The sequence below is a fragment of the Accipiter gentilis genome, chromosome 6 (assembly GCF_929443795.1).
Source record: "Accipiter gentilis chromosome 6, bAccGen1.1, whole genome shotgun sequence".
Lineage (NCBI taxonomy): Eukaryota > Metazoa > Chordata > Aves > Accipitriformes > Accipitridae > Astur > Astur gentilis.
Genome location: NC_064885.1, coordinates 21,913,539 through 21,933,722, shown reverse-complemented (window position 1 = coordinate 21,933,722; position 20,184 = coordinate 21,913,539). Strand labels below are relative to the sequence as shown.

The 20,184-nt window shown below is 38.2% G+C and overlaps 1 protein-coding gene across 2 annotated transcripts in view; it reads right to left on the bottom strand.

Annotated features, from left to right (window-relative positions):
* Positions 1–20,184, bottom strand: part of CLSTN2 (calsyntenin 2) — a 417,522-nt gene that overhangs the window by 102,906 nt on the left and 294,432 nt on the right. The window contains exons 1-2 of one of the 2 annotated variants that reach the window (XM_049803650.1): positions 4,125–4,150; positions 437–632 (exon numbers count right to left, since the gene is read on the bottom strand). In XM_049803650.1, coding sequence (XP_049659607.1) covers positions 437–597 — 161 coding nt within the window. In that variant the 5' untranslated portion in view covers positions 598–632; positions 4,125–4,150. Of the gene's footprint in view, positions 1–436; positions 633–4,124; positions 4,151–20,184 lie in introns of those variants that run through there. The other variant, XM_049803649.1, reaches the window with a different exon arrangement.

Genomic DNA, 20,184 nt, shown 5'->3' with positions numbered 1-20,184 from the left:
TTTTCTTTTCTTACCATTTGAAATTAGATGAACAGAGAAAAAACCTATTTAGAATTTGTAAGTATCAACTAAAACTAGCTCCCATGTCCTGGATCATCTGTTCTGTCAATGTATTTAACATGAAAGCAAGAATGGAAAAATAAACCAAGACAGAGATGTGTTTCTCCACTTGAACAGGCATCCTATTAAAAGCTTCAACTGGAACCATTGCAGAATGGGTCAAATTGCAGGAGGCAAAAGAGAAAAATATTTTCTAAAAGGAAAAAAAGGAATAAAAAGCGGATGGACTACTGCAACAATGGTTTGTCTTGGTTTTATTTGCCTTCTACTTGACTACACTATAAAAAGGAGCCTTGCAATCTGATCTGTACTGTAGAGCAAATGTATGCCAAGGCAAAAAAAAAAGAAAAAAATAATTCTCCTCATTGTCACCCACTTGTGAGATTTTTTCCAGTTTGTTCCACCTGGTCCTGATCCACAGTCATAGGCCTGGATGATGAATGTATACTCCTTCTGCAGTTCACAGTCAATAGGACTTTTTGCTTGAAGTCGACCTTCACCAGATGTCTTGTTTAGCACAACAGCTTTGAAGGGCATTTCTTGTTCATGGATTTTAAAAGCACAGATTTCACCTGTGAGGAATAGTATAAAACAATTATAACCAGGGAGGACTAAGTCTTATGCACCAGAGTGATACTGGAGAAGTGAGGACTCATTTGTATTTCACATGCCGTTACAGAAGGGGGAAGTACAGACTCAGGCACCAGTTTACAATACGTCCAAAAGGGCCACTGGCCACATGCTCATACAGCATCATGCAGTGAGTGCAGCTCTGGTCACATACTTCCCTCTTCCTCTATCATTACTAAATGGTTTCTTAGAGCCCTAGAGACTATTCCCTAGATATAGTGCAAACATCAATGTTGAGCTAAATTATTTTGGGGCTAAATTAAGAAGACTGTATTAAATTAAAGAAAATAGCAGAAGAAAAAATAGAGAGTATTTTAGAGGTGGTCTTTTCTAACTGCTGTCAATCCTTCCTTAAGCCACTTGAGCTGCCAGGTGGTAGCAGGTGTTCAGATTCTTACAGTTTAGTTTCCCAACAGTGAAAAAACTAATGATGCAGAACATGGGTGCATTCAAAATATATCTTTGGAACAGAAGTAGTTGAAGGAACACAGACAAGTGTCCCTTTTGGACATTTCAGTCACTCATCTACATTCACACACACACATGCATGAATGCCTTCTTGGCAGCAACTCACTCTGCCTCCAAACTGCCTCCTAATATAATAGATCCATAGTTTCTCTCAGAGGAATACTATATAACAGATGCTATAGCAAGGACTAAAAAAATTATTTGGACACAAAAGACAACATAAAAAAAAATATCTTGTGAGAATATGAGTCTGGAAGGGGAAAAAAAAAAACCCAAAGACTTTCTGGTGATACTTTTTTTTATCGTTGGTACGAATGGCAAGGATACGCAAGCTGAATTCATTTTTAGCCACTCCAGAATCCAACTTTAAAAATTAAATATTTAAATTAAGACCAATGTGGCTTAAATATTTTTATGACACATTAAACACATGCTCTTTTATGAGCAAGTCAGTCTCGGGACATGCATTATAGATTCAAAGCTGTCTCCCACTCACATAATCCTTTTCCATTTATTTCCAATTTATGGTTGCAGCCTTTTGGAAATCTCCTTGCCAATCTTATCTGAGTCAACTGCCAAATTTCAAATTAATTCTGTATCTATGACCTTTAATTCAAGCCTGGCTCCTCTCTCTCCTTTTCTATTAGAATATATTGTTTATTTTTAGAGAAGAGAGTAGACAGTGACTTTATGAAAGTGCTGGAGTTCATAATTCCTATTATGTGTGAGAAAGAAAAAATGGGAAGGGGGTGTGTTTGGGGAGGGTAGGGATTAGGTACATTTAAAATATAAATACAGGCTGTTTAGGATATTCCCTGAACTATCACCACATATGTTTCCCTTTATTATAATGGGAGCTGAAGCTGAGCTCAGCTATATACGTTGACATTTAGCCAGATGAATACCACACTTAATAATTGTAATCAACCCAATGAATATCTTTACAGGATCAGCACACAGTTGTTTTAGTAATTATGAGGTACTGGAAAAAAACTTAAGTATTTGCTTGGACATTTGCTTGCTCCAGCCCCTCACTCAAGTGGCATGAAAGGGCAGTGTGGTTTCCCAAGACAGACAAAAGATGTGCTCTTTTCCAGGCTTTCTTTCATTCACCCTCAATGAGCTCAAGTATTTAGGGTATAAAAGATGGAATGGATTTTACACTGAGAATCAGACTCTGAAAAAGACTAATACTTTGCATATCCATAAAAGCAGGCTCCACAATGTTTATGAACTGTTTCACAGGAAACAAACATAAGATTAAAAGAAGGCTCAAGAAGTGAAGCAGTTTGTTCAGCTTTGATTGTGGGTACTGATCACTGAGTCTGTATCTCAACATTGTCACACATACCTTATCCTAATTTCTCTGCAACTTTAAAATGAAATATTCATCTAAAATGATATTGTAGATTTCAGTTTTATTTTAACTGAATATGAAAATAACAGTGTAAATGTGGGAAGTTGAATGGAAAAATAGTACTTGTTGTGTTCTATAACAGTGGCCTTCATAGTTTCTTAATAACAAACTTTTCCTCAGATGCACAATCCATCAACAGAAATCGCAACTTCAGTGTTGTGTGTTTATTATTTTATTGATCCACTCTTTGATTGTAAAAAATACAGCATCTGCAGACATCCAAACCTACTATTCTTAAAAAACAGAAATTGCTCAGGGCAGAATAAAAGTTCTCTCAGCCTTAATCTAAACATTTATTATTTTTTCCTCTCCAAATGCAGAGGCCTGATGCAAACAAATCATAGAAGCAGCGCATGTTCTAATTAGTTCTCAGCAAATATTTTACAAGTCTCTATGTCCTGCTCCTATGGTAGATACTCCAGCTTTATCTATAACTCCAATATTGTCTTTTATACCCCCATTTGCCAAAGATAAATTAATGACAGCTGCATGGATATGGGGAGATATTTGTAAACACACTGTAAAAAACCCATACACACTTCCAGATTCTGGCTACAACAACATACTTATATGAAAACAACTGTATATGTTTTTTAAAAACTAGGTAAGAATTTTTATTTAGAAGAAGGATTCTACTACTGTTTCCAAAGAAATGAGTTAAGACTGTTGAAAAATGAAAATGTATAGTAACCATAATGATTCTAAAATGGTGCCTTAATGGCTATATTAGAAATGGAAATGATAACAGAGCTGTAACAAAGCAGAAAATTAAATAAGATCCACCTTCACAATGCATTTACAAATATATAGAGCTACTACTACCGAGTATTACAAATAGCGTCTTTAAAATAAAACAGATACTATTTTTCATTATTAAATTGAGCTCCGGGGCTTTATTTAAACCCAGCTGAGCTAACCCCAGACCTACATGATGCCAAAGGGAATTGTGCCAAGCTTGCATTATTTACTGGGTTCATAGATGCATATAGTTATGTAACGCATTTGGGGAAAAGGAGACAGGGTCTCTCTCTTATTCAGGCTCACCATTTAAGTTGCAGAACAACCACATTCAGGACCTTGGCACCACCCATCTTTCTCCTTTGTAAGGTTGAAATAATTAGAGTACAAATTGGACATCGTTTCCTCACAACAGACAACACAGCAAAATATTAAGCTTTGTTCTTCATTTCATTTGAATGGGTTTGGGAACAGGTGCATATAGGATTTAGTGACCATAAAACCAGTGGTGTCAGTGAGTTGATAAAACAGGGACAAGTTAGTGATACCACATAAAGATAGAAGCACATCCATGAAATCCTATAGCAATTGTGTCCAGGTTACAGGGAAAACATATCTTCTCCCAGGGCCAGGAGGTACATCCAGCGGGTTTCCAGTTGCTTCCTATAAAATCTTCTGGTTGCAGGGTTGAACTTTACTAAGAGTTGCTTCATTTTAATACCTGTTTTAATTAAATTCTGGACATTATGTTTTCTCTTCAAATCATTCAGACCAGCATTAGCCATAAGCACCTATTAATTTTGAAACCTACATTATTTTAAGTTGAGAGGTCTGGTAGAGATCTATATGTTACTATGCAGGGATAATGATCATATCATTTCCTTTGTAAAAACTATTATAGCCTGAAAAAAAAAAATCTATTGGCAGTTTATAATTTCTGAAATATAACCAACAAATCTTTGCACTGTTTAGAAATTGCTAAAGACAATGTTTCATATTCAGCAACATTTACATGCAAGATTTAGTGATTATAAGCCTTAACCAACAAAATTGTATTACAAATTACTGCCTTTTATATGAAAACAAAACTCACGCTTCTTTCAGTAGAAATAAAAATGCCCAATGTTACTCCTTTAACAGCTACACAGAATTATTCACTTGAACTCAGTTTCAGCAGTTATTAAAAAAATTGCATGCTTCTTTTGCCTTTCACAGCTACCTTCACTTTTTCTTCAGCTTTCATTACACCAAGAATAGAGAAGACTTACAGTGAAAAGCTGGCATCTCTGACATTTGATAATTTTCATCAATAGTTAAAAAAAGGCAACAGTTGTATGGGTATTGGCAATAACCAAATGTTTCATTTGGTTGTATGAGATTCAGCAAGACTAAGCGCTGGGTCCTGCACTTGGGTCACAGCAGTCCCATGCAATGCTACCGGCTTGGCAAAGTGGCTGGAAAGCTGCTTAGCAGAGAAAGACCTGCGGGTGTTGATCAACAGGCAGCTAAATGTGAGGCAGCAGTGTGCCAGGTGGCCAAGAAGGCCAATAGCATCCTGGCTTGTATCAGTGTGGCCAGCAGGACTAGGGAAGTGATTGCCCCCCTGTACTCGGCACTGGTGAGGCTGCACCTCGAGTACTGTGTTCAGTTTTGGGCCCCTCACTACAAGAAAGACATGGAGGTGCTGGAGCGTGTCCAGAGAAGGGCAACGAAGCTGGTGAGGGGCCTGAAGCACAAGTCTTATGAGGAACAGCTGAGGGAACTGGGGCTGTTTGGCCTGGAGAAAAGGAGGCTGAGGGGAGACCTTATCGTTCTCTACAGCTACCTGAAAGGAGGTTGTAGCAAGGTGGGGGTCGGTATCTTCTCCCAAGTAACAAGAGACAGGACAAGAGGAAATAGCCTCAAGTTGTGCCAGGGGAGGTTTAGATTGGATATTATGAAAAATTTCTTCACTGAAAGGATTGTCAAGTATTGGAACAGGCTGCCCAGGGAAGTGGTGGAGTCCCCATTTTTGGAGGTATTGAAAAGACATGTAGATGTGGTGCTTAGGGACGTGGTTTAATTGGACTTGGCATTGTTAGGTTTACAGTTGGATTTGATGATCTTAAGGGTCTTTTCCAACCTAAACAATTCTATGAATAACTCCAACTAGAGCTCCCTGCATGTTCTATCCTCTCCGTTGGCCTTATTGCTTATGGAGTAGAGTTTACACAACTGTGTTCAAGGCACATTTATGTGCATGAGTGTACACACATGTATTTGTTCCTGCCATTAAGTCCCAAACAATTTGCTAATTCAACTATATTTTAAAAAGATGAGTTGTTTCTCACAAGTGCTGTGAAATTAGGCAGCTGCACAATACAGAGATACTGCAGAAATAGTGTAGGTGTAACAAAGAGGTCACATCTCACTACATAGCAAACAGTCTACACAAAGACCTTGTAAAAGCTCAACAGAAGAAAAGCTTCAATTCTATCTTGCACGTTTTTGATACCAGTAAATCAAACATGAAGCTTAAACCTGTAGGAAAGCAGGCTTCATTAATTTACTGCTGACAAAATTAGTCATTTATATTCATATCCTGTTCTGATTTTATTACTCTCTAGCCTTTTATTATATTTCTACGTGTGTTTTTCTCAGATGTGCAAATCAACATAGCTGATAATTTATTTAGAATAAAGGTTGTGGTTTTATACTTCCTGAGGTAAGCACAGTGTCCCTGAAAGATCCCAAAGTGCCTAAGAATCAAAGCTACATGATCACACGCAAGTCCACTCACACCTTAGAAGAGACAAATACTCTGTTCAGGAGAAATGCATCTTAAGTGTCAATTCAAAGAACAGAGACAGGAACACCATGACCAAGACATCACGTTGACCTCTGAAGACTTGCATATGAATGACGATAACACTGTTTTTCCGTTATGTGTGTCCTTCAAGAACTTGATTCAGCTACATGGATCTATCACATCATAACAGAGGTATTTGACAACCATCAGTAATGAATTCCTTCATATACGACATGGGACAACTAGGCTTCCAAGTATTTTACAAAACATATAGATTTGCTTGTGGATATGACTTTCCTCTTGCAATGACTAAAGGTTTTAAACCACTCCTGTCACTGAAGTTGAAGTACTCAGTCTGAATTGCATTTGAATCTTTAAACCTTTACATGTACTCTCTCCACATATTGGTCATCCAAACACAGGCATGCTGTTCTTTGAACATAGATTATCAAAGATGTCTGTTGGCAGTTGGATGGAAATCTGCAAATAAGCAATGCAGTTAGGACTACTCTATTCAACCTTGTCGTGGTTTCAGCCCGGCCGGTAACAAAGGACCACGCAGCCGCTCGCTCACTCCTCCGCCCCCCTCCGGTGGGATGGGGAGGAGACGGAGGAGAGAAAAAAAGAAAAAGAAACTGGAACCTCGAGGGTTGAGATAAAGGCAGTTTACTGGGACAAACACAAAGAGATTACAACAACAACAACGGCACTAATGAAAAAAAGTATACAAAAAGAGTGATGCACAGTGCAACTGCTCACCACCCGGGACCCGACGCTCCACCACTTCCCCCACCGAAAACAGAGACCACCCCCCCCGGCCCGCTCCCCATTTATATACTGGGCAGGATGTCACATGGTATGGAATAGCTCCTTGGCTAGTTCAGGTCAGCTGCCCCGGCTATGCCCCCACCTCCCAGGTTCCTGTAAAAATTAACTCTATCCCAGCTGAACCCAGGACAAACCTGATGTCTGTTTTCTCAGAAATGCAGCGTGGACCCACTTCCTGCAGTAATGTTGGGTTTTTCAATAAGTTTGGTTAGGGGTTGCTGTTTCTCTTTGTTTTTTTTCATCCAACCTTCCAACCATACACAAGTTTCTCTGCTGGAATCCTGCAAATATTTCCTGCAGTGCAGAGCTGCCAACATTTTGAGTGTCTCCGTGCCACTGGGAAGGTTTATTGCTTGACAAGTTTTTGTATCGTAAGCTGTAGCTACTGTTTAAATAATTACAGAACATAGAAAGTTATGTTTTGAGGGAGGAAAGGATAGTTGTTTGGGAAAGGTGGCAAAATAGTAGAGATGTAAAATATCTTTAAGGATAAAAAAGATTAAGATGGTAACTACTGTATATGCTTCTCCAGCTCATTGAAGTCAATGTTATTAAACTCATACTGAAATACTAAAATTCAGGAAGCAGTACTGAAATCATAAACAGAGGGAGGTGTCCATATCTTAATAAAATAAAAAATTATTTCCTCATATCTAATTTTATGTGCAACAAGCTCTGCAAAGCAAGAGCATAAATCCACTGCTACCCTTCCTATTCTATGGATTTGAAATTGGGAAGTGGAGGAAACTGCACTTGCACTTCAAGTGATTCATTGTCACCAAAAGCTCACACCAAACCAACCAGACCTCATTCTTCTGCTGAAGCAGGGACCAATTACTCAGGATAAAAAGATAGTTCTGTGGGTAGCATACCAGCAGCAGTCATATCTGGGTTTCTTCCTGGCTCCATGATAAGTTTCCCAGGGAAAACACATAGGTCATGAAGGTACTCAGCAACAAAAAACCTACTCTACAATTTTGTTTAAATAAACTTGTTTCAAAAGTGTAATTTTTATGGATGTGCTCTGATTATAGTGAGATATATGACCACACTGCTCTGTTGGAAATTAGACCACCACGGCTTAGATGCATAACACATCACATTGTACATCCAGATCTGCACAAGAGATCCTTGCACTCCAGCTTAAATGACAGAGAAATGATACATGCTTATTTGAGGACTGCAATAAACATTGAGGTGGACCAGAAAAATACCTAACAAGCAGATAAAGGTTTGTGCATATAAATATGTGCTTAATTAACTAATGATTATAGAGTTCTCAAACACCCTCTATTCTAAAAAGCATAGAAATATAAAACATTGTCATTTGTTCCTCCTGTCAATCAAATGCATATCAAATTACCATTCTGTTGTAAGTAACCTCAAACATTTCTTAATCTCTTCTTCTTTCTGAAATCTGCAAGATTCAAGAGAGAAAGAAAGCAAGAAGCTATGATTTTAAAAACAGTACCAAAAAAGTATACTATTATAATCAATATATGGAGCTTCATGCCCACCTGCAACAATGGAAGGCTTTTGTTAACCTCATGTTTCATGTTGGCAAGTATCCTGTGGATTCCGCAGTGCATCTGAGTATTACACAAGCACACACTCAACACATAGAAACACCCATCCAATTTAGTTTGAATGCTGCAAGGGATAGCGCAGTCTCTTTAACAGTTACATGATCATTACTGAGAAATATTTGCCTTGCCATTTTTTAGAATACCATATTATAATGAACTATTTGAAAAATAACCCTGCAAGTGTGCAGTTAAACCTGCAAAAAAGCACATTAATAAAAGGAACTTTATCCTCCAGAAGCTAAGTGAAGCATAATTTCTTGGTTCCCAGTTGGGTCATTTTCTGATCTACTTTTTCACACGTGTCAATAACAATCATAAACATATGTACAGGTTATTGTCTTCACACACACTACCTGCATTATTTGATCAGTGTTCATTTTAGGCTGCAGCATTTGCAATCAGTGATTGCAGATTTCCTGCTGCCACTACAGATGAAACATCACTTTGCTTCAGACAGTCATCTTTCAGCAAACACAGAAGCCCAGATGCTACCACTGTCCTAATTCCACATCTGTGTCTGAAAGATGGATCATGAAGCTATTTCACCTCTAGATTAGTGAGGTCTACACTGAGAAAAATAAGAGATAACTTGCCTAGTGAGGCACTGACCCATTTTACTGTGTATATGCTTTGAAAAAAGAGGACCTGTTTTTGTAAGAGAGACCTAGAGGCCTCTGCATGTTAAGATTAAAAAGGTTATTATAATGCTTGCAATAATTTCTAGCCACTAAGTATTGCTGAGCTGTTAAAGGACAAATGCTAATAAAATACATAAAAGTACCTAATGATGTATAATGTGACTAGAATTTCAAATTAAATAACGACCTAGAATTAGGAACGTAGGCGAGCAAATATATACTGCTTATAGAATTCCTACAGTCTGGTAGGCAAACATAACACAAATCTTTTCTGCAGCAGGACAGGTGCACCAACATGACCTGCTAGATTTGGCTCCCTTGTGAGATATACAGAGATGAATAAGAAAATGAACAGCACCATGTCACACTCAGATTAGAAAATCAGCAGCTGTTTAGTCTATTGAGGACTCAGCAGACTGACAGAAAATCTTACTTTTTAATTAAACTGATTTCCCTGGGGCCCTATATCAAGGCAGAAAATTTCTGAGATAAAGGAGGTTGGAAAATGTTGCATTTGTTAAAATAATTTTAAATTTATTGTTTTGGGGTACAGTTGGCTAATTCAAAGCACACAGTGAATGATCAATTCATTTTTCTACTTATTTTTACTCAAAGGCATCAGGCAGCTTTAACTTGAGAACTATACCAGGAACTTTGGACTGGCTAGGTCATAATATAGGCAGTGAACTTGACCACACAAATCAAGAGAGGCAAGTCCTAGGAGGTAGGGCTGTCTTGCAAAAATAATAACCATGTTGTGGTTTCAGTCCAGCCAGCAGCTAGGCATCACACAGCCGCTCGCTCACTCCACCCCTCCAGTGGGATGGGAAAGACAATCAGAAAACCCCCAAAACTCATAGGTTGAGATAAGAATGATTTAATAGCTGACATAAAATAAAATTTAATAATAATAATAATGATAAAATATAATAATAATAATAATAATGAAAAGGAATAAAATAAAATTAGATTAAAAAAAAGAAAAAACAAGTGATGCACAATGCAACTGCTCACCACCTGAGCAGCAACCTGCCCCTCCTGGCTAACTCCCCCCAGCATGACATACTATGGTATGGAATATCCCTTTGGCTAGTTTGAGTCAGCTGTCCTGGCTATGCTCGCTCCCCACTTCTTGTACATCTGCTCGCTGACAGAGCATGGGAAACTGAAAAATCCTTAACTTGGGATAACTTAACAACAACTAAAACATCAGTGTGTTATCAACATTATTCTCACACTAAATCCAAAACACAGCACTGTACCAGCTACCAGCAAGAAAATTAACTCTATGTCAACCAAAACCAGGACACCATAAAATAATTCCAAATATGTAGACTAAACCAGAAATGAATATTGGGGTCTACAGAAAAATGAGACAGAAATAAAGGATTGCCTACTGGTTGTTATCAATAGAACTGTGTCCTTCTTCCAGCATGCCAATATTTTGAGATAGCCATTCACCCTGGGTGGGTTTTTTTCCTCAGATTTGTAATTTGAAAGATCAGGTTGATGATAACAGAATGCCATTAAAAAGTATTACAGAATCACCTGAGAGCAATAGGTGGTCATTTGAGACTATGTGCAAACGGGAGTCTGCAGACAGGTGGATGCCAGCAGCTCTAAGCTGGAAACCAAGCAGTCGCATTAGCATGGTGCTGTGCTTGAATGAACAGGTGCTGATTCCTGGCTGTCTCGCGGCTAGAAAGCCTGGAGTGAGAGCACTCTGGATGTGCACATAAGACATAAGAAAGGACTGCAAGGTCCTCCTATGGCTTTTACAGTTTTTTTTTTAAATGAAGTAAGAACAAATAAAGTGAATTTTTAATGACAATTTTCTCCAAAGTGTATGTGCAGGCATGTCAGTTTTGCAAAAATAAGCATCAGAGAGGTGCAATGCAAAATACCTTTGGATAATACCACCTTCGGACCCTCAGCAAGTTGCAGACGACACCAAGTTGGGAGGCAGGGTTGATCTGCTCGAGGATAGGAAGGCTCTACAGAGAGATCTGGACAGGCTGGATCGATGGGCCGAGGCCAACTGTATGAGGTTCAACAAGGCCAAGTGCCGGGTCCTGCACTTTGGTGACATCAACCCCATGCAGCGCTCCAGGATTGGGGAAGAGTGGCTGGAAAGTTTCCCAGCAGAGAAAGACCTGGGGGTTCTGGATGACAGCCAGCTGAATATGAGCCAGCAGTGTGCCCAGGTGGCCAAGAAGGCCAGCGGCATCCTGGCCTGTATCAGAAACAGTGTGGCCAGCAGGAGCAGGGAGGTGATTGTTCTCCTGTACTTGGCACTGGTGAGGCTGCACCTCAAGTACTGTGTTCAGATTGGGGCCCCTCACTACAAGAAAGACATGGAGGTGCTGGAGCGTGTTCAGAGAAGGGCAACAAAGCTGGTGAGGGACCTGGAGCACAAGTCTTATGAGGAGCAGCTGAAGGAGCTGGGGCTGTTTAGTCTGGAGAAGAGAAGGTTGAGGGGAGACCTTACTGCTCTCTACAACTACCTGACGGGGGGTTGTAGTGAGGTGGGTGCTGGTCTCTTCTGTCAGGTGGCTGGAGATAGGACAAGAGGAAATGGCCTCAAGTTGAGGCAAGGGAGATTTAGGTTAGATATTAGGAAAAAATTTTTTACTGAGAGGGTTGTCAGACATTGGAACAGGCTGCCCAGGGAAGTGGTGGAGTCACCATCCATGGAGGTATTCAAAACGTGCGTAGACAAGGTACTTCAGAACATAGTTTAGTGGGAATGGATGATGGTTGGACTCAATGATCTTGAAAGTCTTTTCCAACCTAAATGCTTCTATGATTCTATAATCGTGGAATTTTCAGGGCATTGGCAGCCTATGAAGTGAGATAAAAGGGAAAATATGCAGTCTGGATATTCTCACTGGCTCCTAAACTCTTTTTAACATGCACAGTAAAATATGTCAGAAGCGCGTTAGGTATCTCAGGAATGTTTCAGCTTATGCCCATAAAAACACGTGAGAGAGAACACAGTGAGTGAGAGGTTAGGGAGGGGGTAAAGTGTTTACACATCCCCAAGTTTTCACTCAGCTATTTATTCTGCTATGGCGTCTTGTTACAGAAGCAGATTAAATAAAAAGCTTAGGAACATTAATTCAATATTGGCATGGAGCCTGGGCACAAGGGTTTAATCTGTGCATCCTGCAGACATGGACATTGAGTTTAATTGTTACAAGAGTACCATATGGTTCCTCCTGATCATGGCTTTTTTTCATTTGTTTTTACTTCCATTTGTCTGTCTTCAAATAATATGAAATATTCAGCTCCAACTGTAAAGTCATAATTTGGACTGGATCTCTAGACATGATGAGTTAGTTTGGACACAAACACTTCTACTACAAAGCATCATCACAAATGAAAAATAACATAATCAAATTTATAGCATTTGGACTTTTATCAGAACGGAAATCACATAGTGAAGATAATAAATTCATCAAAAGAAAAGGTAAGGTCCCTCACTAGAAGATCATTTGCACTCTAATTTTTGTGGACACTTAGAATTGCTATCATTATTTCTAAGAAAATACATTCAGCTAATCTTACTCCTCTCAGCCTTACAATCTCCTCCTCTTTTTTTCTATATAGTTTATTTCCTACCATGCCCTTACAAGTATTGGTGCCATTTTTACTGTGCTGTTCTTAAGCATATGGTTGCTACCCCCACCATCACCAATAAGTCATCAAATGGCTCCAGCCACTGACCATAGTTCAGTCAGTAAATGGCCGCATTTTTATGCAGAAAAGATTTACGGCGAATTCTCACTCACAGGCAGTTCATGAGAAAGCCTGGTTTTTAGGCATAGAAATCCTAGAGAGATTCCTCACCGCAGCTTTGTGTAGGACTGCCTTAGCCTGCTCATGCTTAATATTTTACACATTGGAGGTGTGAGAACCTCAGCTGTGTGAGCTGATTACCTCACTATTTCCAGAGCTGCCCTTGAGCAACAGCTACATGGTATTTTGTTCCTTATTTCCAGCTTTTGATTCTGCTAATAACAGCACAAATACTTAAACAGTACAACAACTCAGATTTTTCTGAGACAGTAACTTATACCTACTCAGAATGTAGTAAGATCCTTGCTTTTTAATGTAGAAATATCAGCCATAACAGGTCCTGATATATTCAGTGATACAGGCGGGACTCTAGCCACCATAATTTCAGAAGCACAGACCCTTGGCATAGTATTTATAATGGTAGGGGGTATTGTGGACCAGTAAAAATCTCAGGCTGGCAAACATTACTCTTTCATATAATGGTATGATTATTAGTAGTATAAAGTAACTTTTCTTGTATAGAAACTTAGATTGTTTTCATACTGTCACTGATACGAAAATAACTATACTGGATATACTTATTGCGTCTGCATTGAACCTAAAGATACAGAACAATTAAGAACTCCATACTGAAAATAGAGGCTCTGTCCTTTTTAAGATTTTACAATGGGATATCTTATGCATGTTAACTATTCAGTAATGCAAGGAGGTTTGTTTTTTAAACAGTAAATGCAAAGCCACAATGAGCTCAGCATGCTGGGTTTTGTGCTTCTTTATCACCTAACATACTGAAAAACCCTACTTATTTGCTATATCTCTTAGATGTTATCGTATTTTTTGCCCTCATCTTTTCTCTTGAGCAGGAGCTATACTGAGGGTCTAATTTGTATTGTTCAGCAGCTTTGAAGATGATGTTAGCTTTTTTCCCAATGTGAAATTAAAAACAAGTTGAAACTTTTCATGAAACCGAGCTGTATCAAAATAGCTGTTTTCAGAGAAAGGTCAGATTTTCAATTCCATGCTCTCGAAAAACCCATCAGCACTGCAAAAATGGCAAAACTATCAAAACATCCACAAAATACTTCTACTTCAGTAAAATTACATTTTTGATAAATCATATTTTTACCAGCTCCATTATAAATATTTAATGACTTTGCTCTTTCTCTTTGATTTCTGCTCCCTCTCTGTTACCCATTTCTGGCTATGTCAGTCTGAGAGCTGTTGGTGACATCATACTCCGCTGCATTTTGTGCCCTTTTTTTTTTTTTTTTTTTTAATCCTTTTAGAAAAATTACGCTTCCTTACTTCTTTATACATGTAAGAGCCTGGGAATGCTAGCCCTTCTGAAAACATGTAGCACTTGTCATAGATTATAACTGGTCTGGGATTTCATCCTTGGATTTAATTCCCACTTCCTAGGAATTCAGACTTTCTAGGAATTTCTAAACATTAGATTTATTATCCTCAAAACACACATGATCTTGTAAACATTTCAGTATCTGGGGCTATAACAGGGGTTGTTCCCTCACCTTCTGCCTCCAATCTGCATCTGAATAAGCCACTTGGTGTTCATGGAAAACTCATGTCCTGAGGCCACTGCAAATGCAAGTGACTAAAACTGGACTGAATTAAATGGAAAGATTCTAATTGATTTCAACATGGAGGAAACTACACTGTGGACACATATTTCAGTTTCATCTCTACATTGAAATATTCCTGGATTTATTATCTATTCCTTTATATTACTTAAAATCTTTGTTTCTTCTGGCATATTTTGCATCTCTAAGAGTTAGGACTTCTGTGGGAGTTTTGAGAGGTATGAATTTAATACCTTTTAAACATTCCTACAAAGACATAAGTCTTTGAGGAGCCAACCCTTTAAATGTTTTAAAATGTCAACTCCCAAGGATGTGTCTGTATCTGGTTTTTGAGCAAATGAGATACCACTTTAAAAAAAAAAAAAAAAAAAAAAAAAAGACTACCTGAAAATAGAGTTGAAGTAAAAAATACAACCTGGGTCTTAATGATTAGGTACAAAATTTACATTGATTTCAATAGTAAAAGGCAATCCTGGTAAAATCCATAATTGCCAAAGGCTACATTATCCTTGGTTAACTGAAGCACAATAAAACTAAACCTTGTAGTACAGAAATGAACACAGATCTCACAGTTACCAGATATTGTTACATATAATATAACAGATCTTGCTGAGAGAACAGATTATTTTTCTACTTAGTCTGTATTCCATCCCCACTTTCATTCTAGAAAGTGAAGACCAAAGCTTATTTTTTATGCTTTGGGAGCTATGACTGAACTTTCCTTGCAATTTAAAGTTTAATTTGAAATTAATGGAATGAAGGATACAACTATTAAAACCCAACCTGTGCAATATAAAGCAATAAAAATGTAACACGATGAAAATTGCTTAATAATAAATCATTTCAGCAATTTAGAAAGTGAAAATAAATATCTATATAGTTTCTATTTAACGGCTCCTCAGCAATATGAAGAAACAAATTATATTTGCAGTTTCTGAAGTAAATTATAATATTAATTTGAATATATCTGGTAGGAAACACAAAGTATTTTATCAAGATGTAAAGTTAATTCAAAGCCATTCTTGTGGTTAACGCTAGCACTATTTAGTGGTATTTGCATTTATACCATCACGACTGGACAAACAGAATTTGACTGGCTGTGGCAGTACCACTTTGTGAATGCTTGGCTCTAGCCCTGGGAAGCAAATGCTGTGTCAGCACAGTTTTTAGAACAGACATTGAATTTTTGGGTGACAAATGGTTTTCTGGAAGGAGAAATTGACTAACTGCTTGTCAGGGCAGTTGCTGAAACCAGCTTCTCCATTAGCTTTGCTATGAAAATGCCTATATATTTTGGCACATTCCAATTTCATTTAAAAACTGGTATTTTCTCTCTGTGAATATAGTGCAAAGTTGTCTTCTAGAAGTGACCAGTAATGGCACTGTTATTTGTACCGGGTTGTTTTCTTTACTCAAAAGTTGTACCTGCTTGATCTCATGAAACAAATAACTGTTTCTTCTCCTATTAACCCTGCAGCATATGACTAAAACTGAGTGAACTGGATCATGCTTCTTTTGCACATAATTAACAGACTTGTTTACTAAAAGCCTCATTTCCAGATATATTGAGTAAATGCTGATCCTCTGGACTTCACTGCAAACTGCAGGTGGTCACAAAGCCTAAAGACCAGGCCATCTGTCATAATTGTATTTGAGCAAAATAACGTGATTGTACAAGTATTTTTAAGGGCACAGTTTGAAGATAGAGGGATTGAACAGCTGTCAGTGAAAGCCCAAGGAATCTTTACTCCCATTAAATCTTCAGATGAAATGTTTTGTCTCTATAAGACTGGGCTGAATTTATAGAGGTAACAGTTCGAAAAAGCTTATGATTTGTTTGCAAACTGAATACATAGGAAAATAATGAAACAGAAAGAGACACAAACAATGCATGTCTTCAAGAACTCAGCTACTCTTGCCTTAGTATATAGCTCTGTTTGCAACCTAGGCATTTTTTGCAAAATATGCACTTTAACTAGTTCCTCACAGGTTAAACTGCTCTTCCTGTGGGAAATTCATTCCTGGTCTCACCCATGCAGTGACCCCTGTCCCTCAGGAGCCTTTCCAAGGTCCTTCTATAACCATGAACATATAGGGAGATCAGGGTAAAAAAAAAACCATTACAACAGCATCTGATACCCCACAGCAAAGGAAGACCATACCTAGAAAAGAAATAATACAGGGAAGCAGCCATGGTTGTGCCAAGGCTTTTGTCTGTAGGACAGAGTTGCACACAGTCAGGTGATGGGGGACACCTCCACAAAGCCTAGCAAACACCTGGGAGCAGCTTGGATTCAGGACCAAAAATTGCCCACTCACATACCCGTTTGTTTTCCTGGCTGCTTCATGGGACTCTGGGCATGGCGCTGTCCTGTGGACCAGAAGGAACCCAGAGAAACGTGCTCTCAAGCAGGTAAATCTCACCTGAGTGAAGTTCTTCAAATATTCCAAAATGCATTAGCATCTGTTTCATGGTTAATGAAAAATAGGCAGCTTCAACTGACAAAAAAACCCAGCAACAACTCTCATCATCCTCCTAGTGTTGTTACATAATTAGTACATTATTGACTGTCAAAATTACTTATGCAGATACTATGATAGCTCACTTCGCAGATTATGACTAAACAGCCATAATTGTACAGAGATACACAGCCAAGTAACCACTGAAGAATTTTTAATATTATAGCTCTGATGAGATGATAATGAAAGGAAAGTTATTAAAGCACTTATTTTTGACAAGTTGTGATTTTCAAATTATCAAGTATATCAACTTTTACATCTACAAACCACGTTCTGTACATGGGGTAAAAAAGCTTCCTAGCTGTGGCACAGGTACAAGTTTGTGTGATGGTACCGGAAAGCGTTCTATCTGACACATTTCACGTGATGTAGCAGCTCCCTCTCCTCTTCATCAGAATTCTGGGAATTCTTAGAAAAGCGTTTGTGTGCACGTGTCCATACTGCAGAGAGCAGGTAAAAAATACTGGCAATTAAAACACAAACATGCAAAAAAATCCTAGCTCAAAAGCAGATGAACCCTTGCTATTTGCTCATCAACATCAGGTAAGTCAGTGACACCGAGGAATAACTAAAACTTTATAACTAAATATGTGCCAGGCTTAGTAGCTTTTTTGAAACAGTTTCTTATGGTTTACTTTCCACAGTGGAACAAATGTGTAAACATGCAGGCATTTACGCACAAGCTGCTTACATGACTGCCCTCTGCTCTGGTCCATAATTTCAGAGATTCCCTTCCCTCTTCTTTTTGGGGAGAGAGGACAGTAGATGGTGAGGAAGCAACAATAATCAAATATTTTATTACAACCATAACATACTGTCATTTCTGATTCTCAGCTTTATATTCCAGGTACAGCGCAATCTGGTAACAGAACTGGTAAATTACTTCTTTCAGTTTTAATAATGAACTAGATCTCTCGTTCACATCAGTTTATTTATAGCATTGCTCCACTGACCTCAGAAAACTGTTCTCTATTTTTAGAGCTGTAAGAGGATGAAATAAGCACAACAATTTCCAGTAACAGCTGCAAATGAGGTATTTTGAGTAGAAATTTCAGAGCACTAATGCCTTTTTTTAATGTGAGCAACACACGGACATTTCTTGTTTTAATAGTGCATATACATTGTAAGTGTAAAAAAACTGTGCAAGAGTCTCGGTATATAAATTCACTGGAGACCTCAAAAGGATAATTTAAGAGTTATTTTTACCACTAATCAGTCACTAGTACTTTGACCTGCAAGTCAAAGATACAGGAATACAACCACAACCAAAAAGTGATTCTGTTGGCCATGACACAGGAATATAGAAGTATTTTTACACAGTACCCACAGTGTCTCCCCCCCCGAATTTTATTCTCTTAGCCTGAAAATAGAAGTAAAATACAGTCATGGAAAAGAATATATTAAAACACAAGCACAGCACTACTTGGATAAGAGCTTTGGAAAGATCTTTGACAGACTGTGTTATCAAGGAATGAGAGATCACTGTCTTGGTTCATAAGGTGAAAACAGCAATAAAAAAATAATCAGAAATTCTTTAGGTAATACTGGATTTAAAACAGTGAAAGCACTAATTCAAAATCACAACAAAGTTCAGCTTCCCACAAAACTGATGACAGAATATATATTGCACAGGTGGAGTGAGGAAAACCATTATTTATTATTACATTAATTCTTGTTCTCCAGAGAGGGAGCTCCATGAAGTCAATGGCAGCCAGGCAGCCTGTGTTTTGTTACAATATTGAAAACATTTAGTCACAGACATCCTCATACATTTGGTTTCTGCTACTGCATGACACTGTTGACAGGATGACAAACAAGGCTTAAGGTAAACACATTACTGCTAGCAACAATTATTCTGAGATACTCCATTTATTTTCAACCCTTTTTATGATGTCTTTAAAAATATATATACATTCAGCAATTCACAATGGCTTTCTGGATTCTAGACTAAAAACGCTACTAGCATGGGAGAACAATGACTTATATGAGTTCCTCACTCCATGTCTTTTAAAAGCATTCTATCTATGTGGAATTGTATCAGAAAGAATTGTGCTGCATGAGGCAAAACAAGAAACAAAGTAATAATGAAAGCAAGCCTTCCTAAGAAATACCTGAGGGGTCTTTGAATGAACAATGAATAGGTTGTCAATGAGATTCCCACTTCCAGCCAGGGTTAGTGAAACTCCCAGGCTGAGATCTAAAACCAAGATGACAGTGAAATGTTGAAAATCCCTGCCTTAAGAACAGAGAAGTCAGTTGTCAGCAGGTGGTTGATGGAGAAAAGGGCAGGAAGCATCAGAGAATGCAGCATGGTGTCTTTCTGCTATAGATTCCAGACAGACCTAGTATGACTGGTGATCAGAAAAATTATTAGTCTAATCTAAGATTATTCTTGTAATTTGAGAATAATTAATCTGTGGATTCCACCTCAAGACAGGTTCAACAGAGCCAGGCACAGTCAGGTTCAACTCAGGCAAGCTGTAAGGGACTGATAGTGAAGAGAGGGCAGTGACTAATCAAGGTTTTGTCAGACTCTCATGGAAATAAAGAAACCTGTAGTTTATGGTCCCAGTCCTACCTCATGGAGGGTAAATACCAGAATTTAATGCTGTTAGAGAGATCTATCTCTTGGAAAGCATCTTCGGTGGGGAAACTAGGGAACAAGACACATATGCAGCTTATCCCTGAGCCATCATGCCATTTTTAAGAAAAAACAGAAGTAGGTAGATTTTCAAGAGTCAGAGCTAGCAAACTGGTTTTAACAATCTATCAGGAATATACCAAGGCAGTAATTGTACAATTTATTCTATGTATGTCATGATATCCTGAATTCAAACACACATTTCTGGAACTAAAAGTTTTCATATATATAGATATATATATATTTATTATATTTATTTTTTTTTAAAACTTTCATAACTTCATCAACCCCTGGGGTATGTGGGGAAGATCTAATGGTCTCATTCATTCTGAATACAATGTGGCCATTTGTGACCAGTCCCATCTTTATGGGACTACCTGAGGTAGTAGGGATTACCTGAGGTACAGATTGCAAAATCTGGTCCTGAATGAGATGCAAGTATGCTGTAGGGCCTATTAAGACTAAGGAATCCAC